This window comes from Vipera berus, assembly GCF_964194415.1.
Source record: "Vipera berus genome assembly, chromosome: 6".
Taxonomy (NCBI): domain Eukaryota; kingdom Metazoa; phylum Chordata; class Lepidosauria; order Squamata; family Viperidae; genus Vipera; species Vipera berus.
Window position 1 is genome coordinate 60,656,568 of NC_138208.1, and position 23,692 is coordinate 60,680,259.

A 23,692-nucleotide genomic window follows, 5' to 3' on the forward strand; every position below is an offset into this window, starting at 1 on the left:
GCCTACGGTGTCCTCTCTGGATAGCCCAGCAATAAACTTAGAAACAAAGGGGATGAAGGGTTAGCTTAAACACATTTGGATTTTAAAAAATAGATTTGAAAAACCTAGGAACATTTCACTGTGGTCTCAAACCAAAATAAAATATGGTTAACACAGGTTAATAGAAATATAGTAATCAAAGTGAGTATTCTAGTGCTTTTTAAAACAGTAAAAATTACATGACTGATTCTGATCAGTCCTCTAAATATTACAAGAGTGCCACAATTTTGCAATTCAATAAGTAGCTTTGAAATACAAAAGCTGTCTGGTGACTTGGAATCCCCCCTAAAGCTTAGTTACCCTTTTCTTTTGTTAATAAATATTTTATTCATTTTCTATTTTTACAAACAAGTGCTTAATAAACAACGTGTTGACTGGGTCCATTAGTAATTCCGCGGTACATATAGGCTTCTTCATACTAAATCCAATATTACATCATCCAATACATCCTCTCTTCTTCTGGTAATAAACATTTTTCCACATTAAGCAAATACAATTCTTATTGTTGTTAATAAATATACAGATGAATATCAGCATTTATTACAGTTTTCTAATAGTATCAATGACAACAGTTTAAAATATCTTTTCTAGCCAAAACATATCTTAATTGCATTTGCACTCAATATCCATTTATTCAGTCAGTGTACTATTTTTATTTATTTATTTATTTATTTATTTATTTATTGATGGGATTTATATCCCGCCCTATCTCCCGAAGGACTCAGGGCGGCTAACAACAAAACATATAATAAGTACAGAAATTAAGATAAAAATAAAATTAAAATCATCTGTGCAATAAATTAAAATTAAAAACTAAAAATAAATTAAAAATTGTAAATATAATTAATTAAAATGCCTGTCAGTCCAGGTCAGCCTGGTGGAAAAGGAGTGTTTTGAGGCCGCGGCGAAAGGATTGGAGATTTTGGGCCATCCGAAGCTCAGGGGGGAGCTGATTCCATAGGGCTGGCGCTCCCACAGAGAAGGCCCTCCCCCTCCCCCTACCAGCACCTTAAATCTCATCCGGAGGGCAACCGGTAGCCAATGCAGCTCACGCAGGAGGGGTGTAATATGGGAGTATCGGGGTGCTCCCATCACAACCCGTGCAGCTGCACTCTGCACCAGCTGAAGCCTCCGGGTGGTCTTCAAGGGCAGCCCCATGTAGAGAGCATTACAGTAGTCTATACGGGAGGTAACGAGTGCGTGGGTGACTGTACGAAGGGCATCTCGGTCCAGAAAGGGGCGCAATTGGTATATTAGGCGAATCTGGGCAAATGCCCCCCTAGCCACGACTCCAATATGATCTTCAAAACTGAGTCGTGAATCTGGGAGGACGCCCAGATTGCGTGCTCTATCAATGGGAGGTAACATCTCTCCTCCTATAGTCAAAGATGGAACCTCTTGGACTAAACGAGATGATGGTATGTAGAGCCACTCAGTCTTGGCCGGGTTGAGTCGAAGCCTGTTTTTTCCCATCCAAATCTGTACCGCTTCCAGGCAACGGGACATCACATCGAGGGCATCACTGGGTTGGTTCGGGGTGGAGATGAATAGCTGAGTATCATCAGCATATTGATGATATTTCACCCCGAAGCCACGGATGATCTCTCCCAGTGGCTTCATATAGATGTTGAACAGGAGGGGCGAGAGCACCGATCCCTGAGGCACTCCACAACTAAGGGGCCTAGGGCTTGACCTCTGCCCCCCTGCTAACACCGTCTGCGAATGGTCCGAGAGGTAGGACCACCGCAGAACGGTGCCTCCCACTCCCAACCCCTCAAGACAACGCAGTAAGATACCGTGGTCGATGGTATCAAAAGCCGCTGAGAGATCTAATAGGACCAGGACAGAGGAATAACCTCTATCTCGGGCCCGCCAGAGATCATTCACCAGTGCGACCAATGCCATCTCCGTGCTATACCAGTTTTAATTTCCCATCCATATTCAAAATATCCCATTTATAATTTCAAAACAAGTTATATTTGGATAACCAAAAGCTTCCCTTATTCAAACTTCTTAGCATTTTCTTATTTCCCTTTTCATGCCAAAATATATTTTGATTACCAATCTTACCTATCTAGTTATAATACTTCTATTTCTAGCAATCTACTCCTAACCATATTGAAACATCTAATTAATAATATAATATCCCCTCTAATAGAGCAAAGCTTCTGTTTTCTTCAGTGTTACTCTAGCTTTTTTCCTTTGCCAACTAACTTTTCAAGTCAGTGCATTTGGATCATCCAATAATTCTTCCTCTATTTTGTGTACATTATTTGGAGCAAAAGAAACAATTTAGTTAAAGTATTTTTGGAAGAGCCCATTGATATTCATTAAACAGCCTCCCTGCTTCTCCAATTCCCCACAGTTCTGGTAACGGCTCTATCTTCCATTCCATCGGCTTTCCTTCCTTATCCTCCTGTATGCTCTGAAATCTTGGTTGATAAAATGTCTCTTCCATTTCCAATATTATCATCATGTTTTCTAATTCTTCATTTGTCTGAATCTGGCTGTTAATTTTTTCCTTCTATTTTCAGGGTTGCTAGTTTCTTCTCTGTGGTTATTTTCTGAGTTTGCAGGTTTAAATTAGAAAATTGTTCTTTTATCTCCTTTATATTATTTTTGATCTCATCACGAGCTAAGGCAATTGTTTCTTATATTACTTTCAACATAAAGAGAATTTCTTTCTGTGATTCATCAGTATTTTCTTGGTGGTATGTCAAATTGAGGCTTCTGGAGACAGGTGTTAAGGATGTTTTTTTTACCATTTAGAGCTAAATATGGAACATCCATTTTATTTTTTATAAATGGCCTTTATAGAAATATGTTTGAGAATTTAGAAAGTTTCAGTTAATTGTCATTGGAGCTCCAGCTTATCCAACCAATTTATCAATCCTTTCCTAAACCTCCCCTAAACAAATATAAGAAAAATTCAATTTTTTTCTGTCCGGTGAGAAATATATCCTTTCTGTCCAGGGAGAATAGAGAACCTGAAGGATCCCTCCCACAATCAAATGAGGGTCCCCTCCTTGCTTGATGCCTCTACAGGGCGACTTTCTACCCTCTCCAGGATCCCCAGCAGGGCGAAATTGAACATGAAAGATGGAGCCCCATCTTCCTGCATCCTTTTTGCTATGACGTCAAAACTGGAAGCCAGCTCATTACCCTTTTCAGTTACCCTAGTCTGAATAAAATGTACTAGGCAAAGAATCTATATATTTTTTAATCATTCACCTGATTACATTCAAGTTCTAAAAAATCCATTAATACTTGCAGTGGGCGAGGATAATTGGATAAAGTTTTGAAATTTGGCTTAGGGTATTTTGTATCTCTATATGCTCTATCTTCGATACCAGGCATGTCAAACTGCTGGCCCGCGGGCAGGATGCGTCACGCTAAAACTGTGATACATTGTGTGACATCACATGACGTCACACGTTTGACATGCCTGTTCTATACCTACAAAGATCAGAATTGTGTAAGTCATGGTATTCCCTTTGACATTCTATGGAAGTGAAAGTTGGACTTTAAGAAGCAGGCTAGGAAGAGTATATTTATGCTTCTAAACTTTGGTGTTGGAGAAGACTTCTCTGTCAATGATAACTGTTTGCCTAAAAAGTGACGAATGTGATTAAAGGACCACAATATGAATGTTTCTTGACCTCTGAATGTAATGTTTAAGTCCCACACCCCAGAGGTTTGCAGCAAACCAGGTGGGACATACCAAAATTGGAAGAATTATAAATGTTTTATCAGTTACAATCAGCTGTTGCCAGAGCAGTTCTTTTCTTCTTTTTCCAAAGGGCTTTGTAATCCCTTTTTCCTTAATTATGACATCATTGTTGGTAATTGTAGATTTTATTTTGTGGTAAATAAAAGTGTCATACGTTGCTTTTTTAGCAACTGCATAGTCTTGGACAAGCTATTTCTTAAAGTTACACTAAAGCAGCTTGGTTTTCAAATGCCTGAAGTTTCAGAATAAACATTTTCATACAGATTAAATAACTTTCTAACTTGTAGTTATAGAGCAGTGAGTTATTATAACAGAATAATAGAGTTGGAAGGGACCTTGAAGGTCTTTTAGCCCAAGTCTCTGCTCAGGCAGGAAGCCCTATACCATTTCAGACAAATGGCTGTCCAATCTCTTCTTTAAAACCTTTAGTGTTGGACCACAACTTCTGGAGGCAAGTTGTTCTAACTGTCATTTCTCCTTAGTTCTAGGTATACATAGAAGCCCCTCATGAACAGGTATAACAAATAAAGCAGCTGAAGTTCTTCCTGTTTAGATTCATTTTAGTTTCATGTGATTGTTGCTAATCTTCATTATAGTTTTCCATGAAATCTCTTAATTACTCTAAAAAACTGCAATTGTTTTATATTTTATTTTTAAAAACTTTAAGGCACATTTTAGATACAGTATAAAGGGCATGTAATATATAAAACAATCCCCACTAATAGAAATATTCATTCTTTCAAAGGGGACTTTTAGCTCTTGTCAGCCTCTATCCTTTTCCCACATCCCCATTTCTCCCAATCAAATTGACATATTCTGGGTATTATTTTTGTGTTTTATTTATCCTGCTAAAAGAACATAAGCCAAGCAACGAAGTGGGAAATATATGATTAAATATGCAAGGTCACTAATAGTCTAAATGGGCAAGAATTACAGTAAGGAACATTCATATAGAGGAACTTTCTATATGCCATATGCCCATCATGTTAGCAAATGTTCTGAGTCAACATCTGTTCCTAGCACTATGTTGAGAATGTCAAATGGTGGTTCTATTGAATATAGTTTGCTGTGGCATTTCTGCCCTCTGTTGGTCAATAGAGAAATAAAGTACACTTAAAAAAATGTCCCTTCTATGCATCATACTCAGCTGTAAATACTGAGAACAAGGAAGTCAGTATTGCCTTTGAATTCCCAAATTCACTGAGGCTCATCTTTATAATTTCCTCTTGATCATGTTTCTGAATAGCACCAAGGGAAAACAAGTCATTTACTCCATTTCCAAACTATAATTAAAACACAGGGAAGGTCCTCAGTTCCCCTATCCTTGCCTAAATATGCTGAAAATTAGTCTTGACATAAAATTCCAATAACCAAAGATGAAGCAGTAAAAATAAAATTGAAATTTAATAGGCAAAAAAGTTGTCTTGCATATTTCAAATTATTTCATTTCAAATCAACAGACTTTATAGTATGCTGTTTTATTTATAGGCAGCAAGCAATGTGGGGTGGGCAGATGTTGGGAGTTTTTCTAGCACAGAATCCTTAAGAATTGTCATATATAAAGTCAAGTCTTTCTTATTCCAGCAAGTTCGCTATATATAGTAAAGGACCATTTTATATATTATCTGGACACATAAAGGAAATACAAATATAGTAAACCTGTGTTCCCCAGCTTCAGCAACTTTAGTGTTTTGGACTTCAACTCCCAGAATTTTCCAGCCAGCACACTGAATTGAAGTCAACAAATCTTACAAGTTGCTGAGTTTGTGAAACATTGCATCACACAGTATTTCTAAGCAGTGATACACTACAGGAGAGGAAGAGAGTAACACTTGCATTATATAACTATTCTCAAACAAATATCACATTTATCAAAAAGATAACCCTGATTTTTAAGATAGACTCTCAACACAGACCAAAAAAGATAGAAGTGGCAGGGGAAAAAAACTAGGCTAAAATCCTGCAATATACTTATCATACGTGTCAATTTACCTGCCAACACTAGTTGGTGACTTCTAAAAATTCTCTCCCTGCCCAGTAAATGCTTCCATGTGCCACACCTTTATAAGTGTGTACCTTTATGTGTATGTTGTTTGTGTATATATCTATTTCTCACTCTACTAAAACCATACCTCCAAAAATAGTGCAGGACCAGGAAAAAGTATATATTAATGTGAGGTTTGTTTTCCAAGGACTGCACTAGAACAGGGCTTTTCAACCTTTTCACCCATTGTACCACTTTTAGGATAAGGCAATATCCGAGTCCCACCAGTCACCCAGCAAGGTGTCAAAAACTTGACCAAAAAAAAAGGAAAAAAATGATAAAGTACAGGTAGTCCTCGACTTACAATTCGCTTAGTGACTGTTCGAAGTTACGACACTGAAAATTGACTTATGACCATTTTTCACACTTATGACAGTTGCAGCATCCCCAGGGTCATGTGATTTACATTAGGATGCTTGGCAACTGATTCATACTTATGATGTTCAGTGTCCCGGGGTCATGTGATCAACTTTTGCAACTTTTTGACAAGTGAAGTCAATGGCTGGGGGGTGGGCATGGCCAGCTCATCACTCAGGTTGCAGGGTGCCTGTGTGGGGGGAATCCATGGGTCTCTGGTGGAAGGGGGTGGGACTGGGGTGGGTGCCTTCCTTCCCTCCCTCTCTCCTTGTCCCTACATTTCTTCTTTCCTTCCTTCCTTCCTCCCTTTCCTTCCTTCCTTCCCTTTGTCCCTTCCTTCCCTCCCTATTTCTTTCCTTCCTTTCTTCCTTCCTTCCCTCCCTCTTTTCTTCCTTTCTTCCTTCCCTCCCTCCCTTCTCAAGAAGGCGGGTGCATTTTCCACTTCACACCCACATTCTGATGGCTTCACCTGATCAGCAAAACAAAAGTGGGCCTCGATTCCCAGCTGCTGCTGCGGGATGAGTCCTCCGGGAGGGCGCGCGCCATCTGGCCATTTTGCTTTCCCCTCCGTAAAGCTGGGCACCTCAGGAAGAGGAGAGGGGGAAAAGTGTCGAGCCCCAGGAGGCAACATGAGGGTCGGGAGGGGTATTGCAAGCTCACTGGGGGGGGAGGGAGAGAGGAAAAGAAGATGGAAGAGAGTGAGGCCGCAACAGAGAGAGAAGGGGGGGAAAGGAGAGGTTGGCGCTCAGGGCTGCGACACAAGCCATCTCAAACACCTACCCGCCAAGGGAGTGGATGGCTCTGTCCCCTCCAGGCTCACACTTGCTTGTAAAGTAAGAAGAGGGGGGGAAGGATCCCACACGAGAAGAGTTCAAACCGGTTGCTGCACAATGAGTCCCTGGGGAAGGCGGGGCCTCACTCTGCACCTGCGCTCTTTGCACGCCCTCGGTAGGGTTCCTGCAGGCCGCAGCCAAGCAGCATGTTTTCCAGCAGCAAGTGAGCTGGGAAGGAGCGGAGGGGGGGGCAGGGCAGCAACGCTGCGTACCACCAGCCAGGTGCTCGCGTACCACCAGTGGTACGCATACCACCGGTTGAAAAGATAATTGGACACAATGCTTTACTGTAGCCAACACTTTCCATAATAGGCTACTGCCCTGGGCTAATTCCATCTTCCTTCACTTTGAAATGAGGTAGCAGCAAATAAATTTAATCAACCAAATAAGTCGATGTAGCCATGTAATTAAGTCTTTGGTGCTTATCCTCAACTGGTAAGTCTTAAATGGCAAGTGACATACAATCTTTCCCTCCCTCCAAAGGTTCTTGCATTTTTGCAACTAGATCCTGCCTCACCATTGTTTATGTTTGTTTTTGTTTATGTTTATGTTTATGTTTATTGGACTTATATACCGCCCTTCTCCCGCAGGACTCAGGGCGGTTCACAAGGTATTTAAAATAACAATACAAATTACAAAAGTTAAGAACAATTAAAATAATTAAATTTAGTCCTTGAATAAAATATAAAACCCCTGTTAAACTCCAATTAAAACCCAATTAAAATAAAATTAAAATTAAAAATTCTCAGTCCTGGCCGGAAAGCTCGAAGAGCCAGGTCTTCAGGTCCCAGCGGAATGAACGAAGGTCAGGGGCAGTCCTGAGCTCTACGGGCAGCTGGTTCCAAAGGGCAGGCGCACCCACAGAAAAGCCCCTCCCCCTGGGTGTTACCCGCTGGCAATATTTTGCCGGCGGCACCCTGAGAAGGCCCTCCCTGTGGGAGCGCACAGGACGAAGGGAGATTGATGCCGGCAGCAGGTGTTCCCTCAGATATCCCGGACCCAAGCCATTTAGGGCTTTATAGGTCATCACCAGCACTGCAGCCGAGGTCCCAAGCCAAGCTCCAGACAGAATCACACCACAATGTGTTGTTTACCATAGATGTTGATCCTGGAAGTTGACTGACATCAGTTTTGCTTACCTGTAATGGTTGTAAAAGTCTGGATCTGGCTTCCCTCTTCCTCCTCTGCTTGCTGTCTTCCCCTTATCCTGTTTTCTCCTACACACCCACATTTTGTAGGTTAAGGGCCTGGATGAGGTCAGGCTGCCCATGGATGTTAGCATGTTCCTAAAAATGCCAGTCTGGGGCTCAATTATCCAGCCAGCTGAAACCCCAACATGGATGCTTGTGAGTGGACTGTTTTCCATAGCAAACTATAAATTTGTATGAGGGAGCGATGAGCCCAGCTGCTTTTCCCAAGTGTAAACAGTAACTTTCAGTTTTGCTCCTTTCTCACAATTAATTATAATTGAACTGAGTTGTCTGTTAATAAGAAACATTTAGAAAATTAACGATTCTATATATGTACGAGCCAATCACTCTCTCACACACATATACAGAGAAATATATAAATATATATACAGCATGTATACATACAGTATGTATATATATGGCCAAAATTGTGGAAATCTTTTGGGGAAAGTGTACATTTGAGGTTTGATGGCTAATAACACCACTTTTTTTAGTAGTACCATAAAATTATATATCAATGGAAAGATAATTTAATCAAGAATGTAATGCAATAATTTTATGAAGGATTTGCTATTAGAATAGCAGTTATAAAGAAGAAAAGTGAAACATGTAGAAAAATGAGATATACAAAAATTATCACCATGTCAGCTAATACTTAGTTGGGTAACCTTTAGCATGAATTACAGCCTTACAACATCTTCTCATGGAGTGAACCAAGTCCTTTAGATCTGCAGCTGTTATGTGAAACCAAGATTGAATGATTGCTTCTATTAACCAGGTTTTATTGCTGGGTCGCTCCTGACTAACAAGTTTCTTTAGTCAGCTCCATAGATTTTCATTTGGGTTAAGGTCTGGGCTATTCCCAGGCCATTCCAGCAGTGGAATATGATTATCTTGAAACCACTTTTTGCACACAGCAGCAACATGACATGGAGCTGAATCCTGTTGAAATATAAATGCTTCATTGTCTTGGGAAAAAAAGATTATGTGTGGAAAGCTTCAGTTTGGGCTCAAGTATTTCATTAATGTATTTTTGGCCATTTCTATTCCCATTAATTACACAAATTCTGCTCACACTTTTTGATGTCATACAACCCCAGATCATAACACTGACTGGGTGTTTCACGGTACATGTAATGCAATCAGGATGCAAATCCTCTCCAATTCTTCTCCTTACGTATTTTATGCCATCACTACCAAACAGGAAGATCTTGGTCTCATCACTCCAAATAACACTGTCCCATTGTTCCTCTGTCCAGGTAACATGGGTTTTAGCCCAGTTTAGTCTTTTCAACCTTTGTTTGAGAGATAAAAGTGGCTTTTCGTGGAATTCTAGATTTTAGGCCAAATTCCTGCAGTCTGCGCCAGTCTTTGCAGTCAACTTCACACTGCATTGTGCCATTTCGTCTTGTATACATCCAGATGATTTTCTTCTGTCACGTAGGCACAGTCTCTTAATTCTTCTATCATCACTTGCTGTTATGCACCTTTTCCTGCCTTTACCAGTGTGGTTTTGTAGTGACTGAGTCTCCTTATACCTCTTCAACAACTTAGAAATGCCACCTTTGGTTAAGTTTCCACCAATTTTTCTTCTAATTTCTTTATAACTGTAGCCTTGTTCACTTAATAATACTATTTTACATTGCTTTCTGGGCGACCAGTCAACTCTTTGCACCATTACTTTAATTTTATATTACGTTTTACAAGCTCACTAAATGAAAGAACACACAAAAAAAACCAACCAACTTGATAGCGATCACACAACACACTAACAAATGTCCTCCTTTCAGCCTCAATACATGACATAAATAACTGAATCCTACTGTGATCTGATTGGCTCATTGCCAAAACTAGATGACACCTGATTGGCTCTCTAAACACTCATGCTCATTGGCTGCAAGCAGATGAAGGAAAGCTACCTGATAGCAACCAAGTTGTGCTTCCTTTTTCTGGTTATTTGGCTATAACTTTTCACAGAATACAGATAATTGAGGGTGAGGCACACGCTTAAAAATCAAGCTAGGATGGAGGTGGGGTGTGTGGATTTGCCCTATGCGCCCCGCACCCACTTACCTTGCAGCCAGGCCTCTTCTCACCAGCCCATTTCTTCTGAGGCATCTTCTGTAGCCAGGCCTGCATTTCTCAGTCACAGGTCTTTCCTGAAGGCCTGTGCAGCCATGAACTGAGCTATAGATTCAATCCATAGCTCGGTCCTGCAAGACATCTGCACCCAAGGACCGAGCTATGGATTGAATCAATACTCAGCTGCATAGGCCTTCCAGAAAGGCCTGACTGCAAAATGCAGGCCGGAATGCAGCTGCAGAATGAAGCTACTCCTTCAGCCCCAGAAGAAGTGGACTGGCTGGGCAGAGCTGTCGGTGCCAAAGGTGAGATATCCCTGGAACGTAAAACCTGGTGCCTCTTTAGGAGGCAAAAAAAAAAATAAGATCCAGTCTTAATTTTCAGGGAAACACAGGCACATGCTGCTTTCTCCTCCTAGCAGAAACAACAAAGAATAGAAAAGAAAATCGGATAAAGGGAAAGGAAGGGAAAATAGGAACTGAGCTAGCTGGAAATGAGGTGAAGATTAGAGCAAGAGACAACTGGACAGACAAGGAAATAAATTCACCAAGCTAACAGCCCTTTCACAATTAACAACTAATCTTCAAAGATATCCATGTCTTGCAACAGTAATGCCCACAGCCATTTGCATCTCTGATGTCTATTCATCTTCCTCAAACCCACAATACTTTACAATATATTTCTACTGTACTGGCAAACAGATTTGTGCATTTTTGCCACAGTTTCCTTAACTGTTTTTGGTTCCAAATTTTTCAGAATGGTTGAAAAAACAATAAAGTCCATCACTGGGCACCACAGCATTCTGATGTTGCCTACGATCATAATTATTTATATATTGCAATCAATGGACAAATTACCTTTTGTAAGAGACAGTTTTGGACTTTTTTCTATATAACTCATTTTAAAGAAAGTTTGTTAACAATAATATCTGACCCTGAGTTAAATTTTGTGTTTATTAGATAAATTACATAATGATCCATACCAAAAGGTCACAACTGGGAATAACAGAAACTTGCATCTCCTGACATCACCACCCGCTACATCTTCATGTATCAAAGCATCTCTATTTCTAATTTTATTGGGATAAAAAAACACTTTTCATATCATATAAAAACAGAAAAGTTACCATTATATACACAAAACATATATAGGGCTAGATTAGGAGGAACAGTTCCATAAATACATGAAGTGTATAAAACTGCCAAAAATATGTGAGAAGGTAGATTTCTCTGTAGAGATTACATCTATGCCATTATAATTTAAACAAGACTGCAACCTCATTCTTATGGCTGTGCAATATTTATTTATTCAAATTTTATAGCCACCCATCTCCATCCAATTAACTGATTAATATGAAATTTTTATATTGTAATGGCCATTTGGCTATTAGCATTCACTGCTCTTTAAAAAAAATAAATTGCTTAAAATGCTTCAAATTCAAGAAACCATAAAATGCTCAGAAAGAAATGGATATTTTTTACAAGTTTGTTTACAAATTAACTATATTGAATTATTTGCCCTGAGAGTGCCCAGATGGAAGCATTTGCAAGTTCGAGCCTACTTAAACAGTCAGTTTAACTCTTAAGAATTCACACTGTCTTTGTGTTAATCCCAATGCTGATTGTTTTGTTTTGTAATAAAGCAAAATTTGCATGGATGTAACAACAGTTGGGGGCCTAAATTAGCAATGACCTCTTATCTCCTCAGTCCCAATAAGGTTATCTTTCCTACTTAGCTGCACTGGGAATGCCATCATTAAGAATCTGTCTTAGTGAATGGAATGGTACTCTAATCAGCCTGCCAATTTAAATGTGTCTCTGAATCAGCAGCACATTGGGACACTTATTCTGGCTGTCTTGCTTTACAAGAGAAGCAGACAGAATCACAGTATCCATATCAGCTGTAATAAATACAAACTTAAATACACTTCAATCAAGGAAACCAGTGATAACAAACCCTTTTCAAATAGCATGGTCAAATATTAAATTTTACCATGTATCAGAATGGGGCAGGATACACAAACCAAACACATCCACTCTCATACACTAGGGAGAAACAGGAAATCAATTATCAATGCAATGAAAGACTTAACAAAAAAGAATAAGCAAAGGAAATAAGTAAGAGAAAAGCATGACTTGTGGACCTTAGAGTTCCATATAATTTTTTATTTTGCCAGAGAACACAAGGATCACTTCAGTTGGTAGTACTTTACTACCAATTGGTGAACATGGAACTAATTTTTACTACTAGGTGAAAAATCTTATATGGATGTAAGCTTTGAAAAAAAATTCTGTATTTTTTGAGGGTCAAGCTAAATGATTATCCACATGATTTAAAAGTGTGGTTAGGCTGGCTACCTCTTTGTTTATCAGGCTTCCAAATCACGGTCTTGGAAGGAACATTTCATCCTTGTCCACATTTCATCTTGCTGAAAATCTCTTTCCAAAATGACTGAAGGTGGGATTTCCATCAGCAAAACAATGTTGGAAAAGATGTTAATGCTCTATCCCTTACCTTCAGTCCTAATGGAGATCAGGAAGCCTGCATCTTTAAAAAAATGCAAAGAGATATCACCTAACCATTTTTTAATTAATGCTTTTAGTTGCATTTACTCTTTCTTGTTTTCCCTATCAGGAAAAATATACAAAAGGAAGATTGAATACCTGGCCTTACAATGATGTTATAGATCAGTCTTCTACATCCTGCTGATTCACATCTTACAGCTTCTCATATCTCCTCCAACCAGCAATATACGTTAGTCACATAACAATTCCAAAACTTTGAAGGATTTTATCCTTGGCCAGATTCAATGTCCTCCTAATAGTTGTTACTGAAGGGAGACATTTAAAAATCTCCTTCGAACAGAGATTGTTTCCATGCTGTGAAGGAATAATTGAAATGATGGAACAAATTATTTTGTATTGTCTCCTCTACAAAATGCTCACTTGGAATTATTATGTCTATTCTTTATTAAACTTCTGGGTTGTTCTGATTTGTTTTAGCTTAAGATTTTATTATCAGATCAATCTGATTTTACTTCTTTACAGCTAAGAACTATTCTAAGTTTGTACAGTACACCAGGCTTGTTTTCCTAATCCTCCTTAGATGTTTTAGAGCATTTTTTTTGTTATCCTAATTAATTGCAATTTTCTTGTTTTATTTGCTGGTCTATGATTGAATAAAAATTAATTGACTGATTGATTGAAACTACAGTTTCTATCATTCTGATCATCATCAGTTTATGAAAGACTACAGGCTGAAAGAAGAAAGATACAGAATGAGATGAAGAGTATGAGACAAAAAGAAATTGAAGTTTTTATACTTTGCAAAGTTATAAGATATAAATAATTGTAACCCAAATAGCACAAAAAACATAATGCACTTCTCTACAGAACTGGCCTGACCTCCTAAAGCTTCTATTTTATAGGAAGTAGGAGAAACCTTTTCTACTGAGGAGAAAAGAAGTTAAACACAATCCTATCTTCTTTGAATCTATCTATTACTGGACCAAGAACCATTGCAAATGCCATCAAATGAGACTTCACAACATTTTTTCCCCGCTTTTTACTAATTCCTTACCCCAAAAATGTTTTCAATAGAGATTGTTTTGTAAAAAGAATGAGAGAGAAAAGCAAATTCCTCTTTCAAAGATAAACAAGTTAACCAGTCCAAGATATCAGTCTCTGTCAGGGGAAAAAGTAACTTTCTAGCACCAGCATGAACATTCTTTTTACCTGGAAGCAAATAATTCACCACTTGCTATATACACCAAGTCACTGTCTCCTATTAGTACAATGAAACTTCCACAGATCTGGAAGGGTTTTTAAGAAGGAAAAAAAAAGCAGGGGGGAGACAAGAATTCATTCAATGTCTAATGAAACTATTCCTCTAAGGTTAGGAAGCAGCAATAGCTGTGCCACCACTTAGTTTCACAATCATCTGCTGACAGTCATTGCAGGAACGCATGTCGCCAACCTTCTCCAGTGTACGAGCTGCTTCTGCCAGCAGGACAGCACGCTGGCCCGGAGATGACAGAAAAGACAGGGGGAGGTAGCGGCAGGCTAACAGAATTGCTGTAGCTCGTTCTCTTTGTCCAGGAAGAACATCCAACTCACCTAAATATGAAAAGAAAAGACTAACAATAAACAACTTAGTAATGAATATGCAATCAACATGTTGGGCAATAAATGTATTGTAGAAGTTACCGAAATAACTTCACCTTGAATTTTCTGCTAGAACATTCCAATTTTGCTGAATTCTGACAATGCCCAAATGTTTCATTTGTTGAAACAAAACTCAATGTAGGCTTAGTATTGTGGTTACCAAAAAAAATGGTACTTGGCATAAGCCTCTTGTTTTTAACGTCAAGATTGGTCAAAAGGATAATATTTGAAAAGTCAAATTACACCATCTCACCCAGCTAGAAATACTATTGCATGCAACTAATATAGGAGCTCTTCTTTTGTGGTGTAATGAGTGCTTGAGAACAGAGTGATTTCTTTGGGCACAGAACAAAAAAACATATCCCACAACAAAACTATCTATCTTTGGTTCTGAATGTAAAAAAATACCAAAAATGGTTGTTATACATCCAAGAATAATTTAGGCTTCAAGCATTAGGTGCCTCTTATCTACATCTCTCAAAAAAAACCATAGGTAAACCAGAAATTAGGACCAAACTGAAATAAGCCAACTTTCCAAACGTAGCAACCTTGTCCTTTTAATAAGCAGTTTTACAATTAGGCATAACCCACAGAAACATTAATATTTGTTGTTGTTGTTCTAATATGTTTAAATATGTGAATTCTTAAAATCTATGAAGGAAGATATGTTTCCCATTATCAGTTCCCACTCCTCTAAATCTTATCAGCAGTTTGTCCCATTACATCCCTTCCTGTTTAGGAGACAAGAAAGAGAACAGCACAAGAACCTACTGACCTTGCTTGGTACTCTGTGGGGTCCGACGTCTGAGACTATGCTCCAGCAGCTGATGAGTTCGTGTGGGGCTGGCTCCTGCCATCAAGCGCACAGTGGCCTCATGCAGGAAAACCTAGAAAAGTAGGGGGGGAAAATGAGATGTCATGGATATATATCTTTAACAGGCAGACTTGAAACAATCATTTCTTACATGTTGGCCAGATGTCCAAAACTGTGATGGACATTTTATAGATTTTAAAGTTTGTCTTTTATCCACCTTCATTCTCTTGGCAGATTCACCTATTCTCTGTGTATTTTATCTGTTTTGTTTCTGTATTCCCTCCCGTAGAATTACCATAGCTGAGCTGCAAAAATCTGGAAAAACACAAAATGGTGGCAGAGTCTTAATGTTCTGTATATCTTATTGACATCTAGTGGTCATTAAAATTGAGCAGCCAATATATTGTAGCCCAACTCTCCCTTAGCGGATGCTTTGTGGGAATTCAAGGACAAGCTGATAACGTTTTGGCGGGCTGAGGAGCTGGGGAGAAAGCCTGAGTTTTAGGCTAATTAGAGAATGTGATTTATGACAGCTTATTTGGGGGTGGGAATGGCACTTTGTCATTTTGTATCTGGGGGAAGGGAAATTAGTTTTTGGGTTCAACTATGTAGTGCTGATACTTTGTTTCCCAAATAAAATGTTCTTTAAAGGAAGAATTTTGCCTTGAAGTTCTTTTGATGGGTTTCATCTATCGGAACCATGACATTATCCTTTTAACCGCTTTCTGCTTTAAACCAATGTAGAAAAAGTAAAAAGCTAGGAAATTCTCAGCTCATAACACAACTATATCACAAAAAATAGGCCCACTGGTGTGGAACAAAGCATGTGCGCGCACACACACACAAATATAATTATAGGTTTTAAGGATGTAAAATAAAATGAAATATTTTAACTTTCAGAAAGTATCATCAACATTTCATGCACAAGAAAAAAACACCTAAGTATCATGAGCAAAGCTTATAATAATAGCATATCCAGAAGAAAATCTGTGATAATAAACACTACAAACAATGTTAAAATATTTGTGAAAAATAAGATTCTGGCAGAGCAGTTTGTTCTTCTGGCGTACAATACCATGCAAGCACTCAGGAGAAAACAAATATGCAAATATGAAGAAAGCCAACATTTTCTCTCTCTGAAATTCTCTGAATACCATCCATAGATTCTTACACACACACACACACACACACACACACACACACACACACACACACCTACCCCTCTCTATCACACTTTTTTACAAAGTTAAGACAAATGCAAAAAGGGGGAAAAGTGAAAAATTGTTTAAAACAAGAAAAAGACAAGAAAAAAATATTAAAAGTAGCAGCTTCCAATCTTTACAGCAGTTATAGACCTACTTAATATCATTTCCCCCTTTCAAGATTACAAAACATAGTTCCCTCTTCTCCATTTACAGTCCTTTTTAATAAATCCAGAAATTACCAGTTCATTAATAACCACTTTTAGCAAGAAGTCCATAGAGGGCTTCCAATATTACAAATTCTTACCTTTCGATAAGCAAGCCTGAAGCTATTTGCTAGTTTTCGCAGACTGCCAAGATCACGCTGGAAGCCGGTCAGCTCAGAAGCAGAAGCATGGTGCGTGTCTCCCAAAGCTAGACTAGAGTTTGTCTGTTTCTGCCACAGAGTGGTACGGAGGGATAACAGTAGATCACAAGCCAGCAACTGGATCATCTAAAGAGAAAGAATCTCGTTCAGCAACAAGAAGACTGAAGTATTCAAACAACAGTAGTGTGCATGTGTGCGTGCGAGAGAGAGAGAGAGTAATTCTGCTTGAAAATTTCTGGTGGTCACAGTCAAAGTTTCAGACAACCACATATGGCCCAGGAATCCCCAAAACTATGCCCAAGTTACCAAAATGCACAACAGTTTTTAATAATAGTCATTATCATTATATTATTGCATTATTAAATTATAGTAAAAATAGATTTATTATAAAAAGCTAAATAAACAGGAATTTAAAAAGTGTCAGTTACACATTAGAATATAGAAAAAAATAAGCAGCCACATTAAAAACCTAGACAATTCTAAAGAAATTAAATAGGTAACCCCTTTACAAAAATAATAGATGAAATAGATCCTATGAAAATATTAACAGTATGTAACTACTTAAATCAAGTAAAATTAAGCAATATGCAACATAAAAATCAAAGAGGCTTTTCACCAGGGCCAGTCCTTAAGCTCCACGTCCCCAATCAAAGGAGCACCCCTATTCTCCAGAGTCAAAAAAGATTTAAGCTCAGATTTAAAGACAGAAAACCAGTATCAATTGTGTTATAAAAAAAATCCAAGCCAGTGTACATCTAAGAAGATATCTCAAAGACAATGCTGCCAAATAATATTAGCCTTCTTTATAATACATATAACATTGCTTAATCATTATTTGTTAACCAATTTTTGTTTCCTGTTTAATTAGTGCTTTGTGAAATTCTACTTTTAGAACAAATTAGAAATATAGAATATAGTGAAACCGTTATATTCATCTTGAATTGCATTAACAAGACGGCTGAAAAATTGATTTATCTGTGCATATATTGAAAATGTATCCTAAAGAAATGTGCATTTGACTCAACAATTCCTCAGAAACAGAAAGCAATACGTTGAATCAAAATAAAAATGGCATAAAGCATCAGTGTTCGTTCACAGAATTAAAATGTTGCACAATCTCCGATGACAAAATAATGCTTTATAAGAAGCATACAATTTAATTTATTCTTTCAAAATACAAGCCATAAGCAAAGTGTTAAATACAGCAGAGCAACTATATGTTTGCCTTTTCTTTGCCTGGTATTCTTTGGGTTGTTTTCCTGAGCCCTTTCAATCTACAATATTGATTCTGCATGTTATTTCTTGCACTTGGTCTCTTTTTGGGGCTACAGTAATCCATATTTCACTGATTAATCTGTAAGAGGGTTGATAAATTAAATAATCCTTCCTACCTTTAGATGATGGGCTAGATCAGGGGTAGGCAACCTTGGCTCTGTTATGGACTTCAACTCCCAGAATTCCTGAGCCAGCCATGCTGAGGAGAAAGGGAGAGGTTTCTATGCTGAGCCATGCTGGCTCAGGAATTCTGGGAGTTGAAGTCCACAAGTCATAAAAGACCAAGGTTGCCTACCCTTAGGCTAGATTAAATGGCCTCTTACACTTTAATCTTTATATAAAGTTCCTAAGAATTCCTTCCGATACCAATGAAAACTTTGAAAACTAAGGATCAGGAGACTTGACTTGTAGTGCAGAGATCAGGTATGCCTCTGAACTGCACTGCAGAAACATTGCATGAGTATTTCCAGAACATGCAATGCAACTACAATGCACTACAGTTGCCACCCAATAGGTATAAAGCAGACATGTCAAACACAAGGCCCGAGGGCCAGATCCGGCCCGCAAAGTGGTTTCATGCAGCCCGCGAAGCCATCCTGAAAACAGTGAGGGAACGGCCCCCACTGCCTTGGCCCTGGCCCAGAGACCCTCCTTCTGCCAGAGACCCTCAGATCTGTCCCACTCCTGCCCAGGCCCCCACAGGCACCCTTGATGCGAACGATGTAGGCCATGCCCACCCTGGCCATACCCACCCGACCCCGAGGGCAACCACAATGCTGATGCGGCCCTCAATGAAATTGAGTTTGACACCTCTGGCATAAAGAATCTGACTTTAAGAAACCTTCATGCTTATGAAACTTAAAGTGCACTTAGTATTAAAAACAAAAATAGGAAGAGCCAATTTCATGATGCAAAAATTGAGAACTGTTCTTAACTATGGAAATCCATATCCTTGTTCTTCTATGAAAATAATTCATTTAGCACGCATAATGCAAAAGAAAAAGGAATGGGTCAAACAAGCACTTGTCCTGTGCACTGTGAAAGATGCTATCCCCACCTGCCTTTCCTTTGGAAATAGGTACAATGCAGTGTATGTATTTGCTGCACTGGAGGAAGGCAAAAGAAGGAAGAAGATTCTTCACTGATTCATAGGTGAATAAGAAGAAATTAGACTTTCAATCTCAAAGACATTTAACAAAAGAAAATGGTTTAATAGTTATCTTAATTCAAGTAAATGTGTATGGCTTACATTGTTGAGACTTGTGCTTGAGATCGCACTTCTCATATTGAGACTGTTCCAGAGATGAGTGCTAGCTCTTTCACAATGACTAAATGAACTATGCTGCCCATCTGCCTTGCTACACAACAAGACATTCATGGCTTTGCATACATGGAACATAGCTCGCACAAGGGCATTCCTAGAGGCACGTAGAGAGGAGAGACATAGCAAGGAAAATGATTAATGTCTTTTAAGTTTTGTAACAGTAGATTTATTTGTATCCTGCCTTTATTATTTTTACAAGTAATACAAGGTGGAAAAAATATCCAACATACCTGCCTCCTCCTATTTTCTCCACAACAACAACCTTATGAGATGAGTTAGACAGAGAGAAGAAACTGGTCCAAGGTCACCAAGCTGACTTTCATAGCTAAGGTGGAAACTAGAACTCATCAAGTCTTTTTTTTTAAATGTATTTTCAGATACTTTGCTATGTATACTGCTTTGGTATATATACTCCCCAAAAAGTGCTAAGATAAGCCCTATAAATGAATTATCACTAGATAATAATGCAATAGTAGTATAGTATATTTCTAAACTGATATTTTGCATCTACTACTTCTAGGCAAACTTGGGATATCCAATTCTGTAAAGTTTTGGGTTAATTTAGAAACTATTTGAAGAAACAAGTTATAATTTAGTTTCATGGTACCCAACAGAGTTGTGATATGATTATGGGAGATCAAAGTTAAAGATTAGGGAACTTTCTATTTTATTATGCCCCTTTTAGTTTTCAGATACACAGTTGTACAAATAATATAAAAGACCACATACTCCATCATTTCCAAGCATTTAGGAATTCGTTCCACATTGATAAACTGAGATTTCACAGCTGTATCATCACCCTTGAGCCAGCTGATTATCATTGTGATTGCTGATGACCACCATCTGCAGACTACATCAGGACCTACAAAAAATGAAAGATCCTTATATCTCTCTCTCCAAAAAACAATCCCAGCCTTTTAAAACATGAATTCAGTCCAGGAAACAAAAAAAAATAGAGCCAAGAGGTAACATTCGGAAAATGTAGATTTAACTATGTCTTCATTCTGTTGTTCTATAATCCATTTTCAATCTTGTGAACTTATTTATAATCTTGAGGTCATATTGTGGATGTTGAAGCAAAATAGCTACTAAAGCTCCATTCATAGATTACTGGCAAAGCTATCATCTGTCTGTCTCACAAAATGCTACCTATTACCCCTGCTTACTCTCATTTTCTAGGCAGGTGAATACATTTCCAAACAAAGCATAAGCAGCAACCAATCTTATTTTCTAAGAAAGCTTGTGGGGATTTATGAAGGATCAAAAAGTTATTGATAGATATATTTATAAGATTTGTAGGCTGCCCATCGTAAATCAAGGTAACGTTCAATGTTCCAAAGTTATCTTTGAAATAAGATTATGCTAAAGACATTTTGCTGGCTTATACATTAATTTCCCATTTTACTGTATTTTTAATGTAAAGTATTTGCATTAAATCAGTGAAAGTATGATGCCTAGCAGACAGCCTATGTGTTTGAAGGCATACTAGTACCCAAGAGGACAATAATTTCAGTCCTTACTGCACTTCAAAACTTGCCACAGGAAGAACTATTGGAGGAAGACAAACTGAAATAAGAAAATTATAAACATGTGTACATCATTTCACCATTCTATCTGAAAGCAATATTTAGTCTCAATTAAATATCCTGAGCCATTTAATCAATCAGATGATACCAGGACCACAAAACAAAGGATGCATAAGCTTGGAAAGCAAAGCCTTTGAATTACCCCATTCAAGACTTGAACAACATTCCAGGAATCTGAATAATATACCACTTACTCATATGAGAAACTGCTGTAAAAGATCATTTCCAGATGCTGACTAGCACTGTCCAGATCTTACTGGAAACGTAAAGCATCATTATCATCAAATGAAGCCTTCTTTATAGTAGGCTTACTATCTAATCCAGGCATGTCAAACTGCTGGCCCACAGGCCGGATGCGTCACGCCGAAACTGTGCCCACTGCATTGCCGGCAATGGGAAAAAAGTCACGATACACTGCACGACGTCACGTGACATTGCGAGTTTGACAAGCCTGGTCTAATCACTGGAATAAATGGAAAGGTTGTGAGAAGTGGTCCAAGAGTAGATGTGTGTTATACCGCAGATAAGGGTATTCCCTTTTTTGTTGTAGTCAAGACACAATCTTGAACCCTGGCCTGCAGAGCTAAGAGCCAAACACCTGCTGCTGTTTCTCACATATGGGCTGTTTGGCCCATTAATAAGAGTGAAAACAAACATCTGGCCAAGTCAGAACAATAGTAATCAAGGCAAGTATACTAATCGGTACCTGCTCCTAGATTAAATACCTTCTTTATTTATCTTATATAGATGATTTGCTCTTATAGTCACTAACTAGAATTTACAAGACATATCAAGCTCCTGGTTGAATTACTAATTTTTACAGAACATTCCAAAAAAATTCAGAAAGCAGTTTGTCATAACAATCATCTTCAGATCATAGCAGGGAAGATATACTGATTATTATGCTTTCCTAGAGGAAAAGTATGTGATTTATTGAATCATTAAACATTTTCCTGTGTTAATTTGACTAGCATGAATAGTGGTAATTGTAATAACAGGGGTTTGTCCATGATGCAAAACAAATGCAAAAAAGGAGGGGGATTGGTCAGATCTATTGTTTCTTTCATTTCTTCAATAAGACTGCAGTTGTTTCTTTTTAGCATTAGAAAGAACTATTAGACTGAAAAAACATGCACTCTACCAATATTTTAGAAATATATATTGGTCAGATACATAATTGATCAAATATATTTAATCAAATGTATTCTGGTTATTAATATATATGTGTATATGGAGAGAAATTATATAATATAAATGTAAAGCATATGGAAAGAGTTACTATGAGCCATCTTGAACCGTGAGATGGGCGAAAAATTTAATAACAATTCAAACATCCACATCTGCCTATCCCAGGTCTATGGGAAAGACTCAATAGGTGGATAAAAATGCCAAATCCAGTCTAGACTACTGCAACGCTCTCTACATGGGGCTGCCCTTGAGGACCACTCGGAGGCTTCAGCTGGTGCAGAATGCGGCCGCGCGAGTTGTGATGGGGGTTTCCCGATACTCCCATTTAACACCTCTACTCCGCGAGCTGAATTGGCTTCCGGTTGCCCTCCGGGTGAGATTCAAGGTGCTGGTGATGACCTATAAAGCCCTTAATGGCTTGGGTCCGGGATATTTGAGGGAACACCTGCTGCCAGCATCAAGTTCCCTTCGTCCAGTGCGCTCACACAGGGAGGGTCTTCTCAGGGTGCCGCCGGTAAAAGATTGCTGGCGGATAACACCCAGGGGGAGGGCCTTCTTTGTGGGTGCGCCTGCCCTCTGGAACCAGCTGCCTATGGAGCTTAGGACTGCCCCTGACCTTCGTTCATTCCACCGGGACCTGAAGACCTGGCTCTTTGAGCTCTCCGGCCCAGGCTGAGAATTTTTAACTGGGGTTTTTATTTTTAGGGATAATTTAATCTTTTTAAATTGGTTTTTAACTTTTGTATTTTGTATTGGTTTGGTTTTTAAATACCCTGTAAACCGCCCTGAGTCCTTCGGGAAAGGGCGGTATATAAATCTAATAAAATAAAATAAATAAATAAATAAACATCTGGATGTGCGATGAACTATTATTATTATTATATTAATAAATAATAATAATAATAATAATAATAATAATAATGCAAAAGCAGAGGCACCAATAGTTCTGCAGAAATATCACTTCCATCAAGCTATTCTGTCAATTATCACCTAGCAGCATGGCTGAAATAATGATGTAAGTCAGCTGAGACTCAGGCTTTTTAAAAAATCCAATTAGTGTTATTAAATTATTGTTATAATGTTTTAAATTAGTGCTGAGTTTGCTTTCTTTCCTTCCTTCCACCTTTTTCTTCTATGTTGAGTTTAGTTGTTAACTACATTGCATGGAGGCAATGTATTATTAGTGATATGTGCGTCTCTCTGATAAACCTTGAAACTGAACAGTGGATAAAAAAGCAAAATTGAATATAAAAGATTTAACACAATACCAACTCAGCACTGAATAAGTGGAGATATATTCAGGATGAGAGAAAAAAGAAAGATGAAGAGACAGAAGTTAAACATGAAAACCACTGAACAAGTCTTGTATCTTTCACACATACCTAGGGCAGACTTCAGCACAGAATTTCCAGAAAAAGGTGGTATCCCACTTCCCAAAGAATCCACAAAAGAATTTAGTAATTTCAAGTATTCCAAAGCATTAGCAAATTCACTGCAA

General features: G+C 38.3%; 1 protein-coding gene across 1 annotated transcript in view; it reads right to left on the reverse strand.

Moving 5' to 3' along the window:
- Positions 1–11,209: 11,209 nt before the first annotated feature.
- SREBF2 (sterol regulatory element binding transcription factor 2) overlaps positions 11,210–23,692 on the reverse strand; it is a 32,323-nt gene continuing 19,840 nt past the window's right edge. Inside the window, exons 14-19 of the mRNA XM_081330971.1 lie at positions 23,577–23,686; positions 20,150–20,282; positions 19,346–19,514; positions 16,762–16,947; positions 15,214–15,325; positions 11,210–14,390 (exon numbers count right to left, since the gene is read on the reverse strand). Coding sequence (XP_081187097.1) covers positions 14,170–14,390; positions 15,214–15,325; positions 16,762–16,947; positions 19,346–19,514; positions 20,150–20,282; positions 23,577–23,686 — 931 coding nt within the window. The 3' untranslated portion in view covers positions 11,210–14,169. The remainder of the gene's footprint in view (positions 14,391–15,213; positions 15,326–16,761; positions 16,948–19,345; positions 19,515–20,149; positions 20,283–23,576; positions 23,687–23,692) is intronic.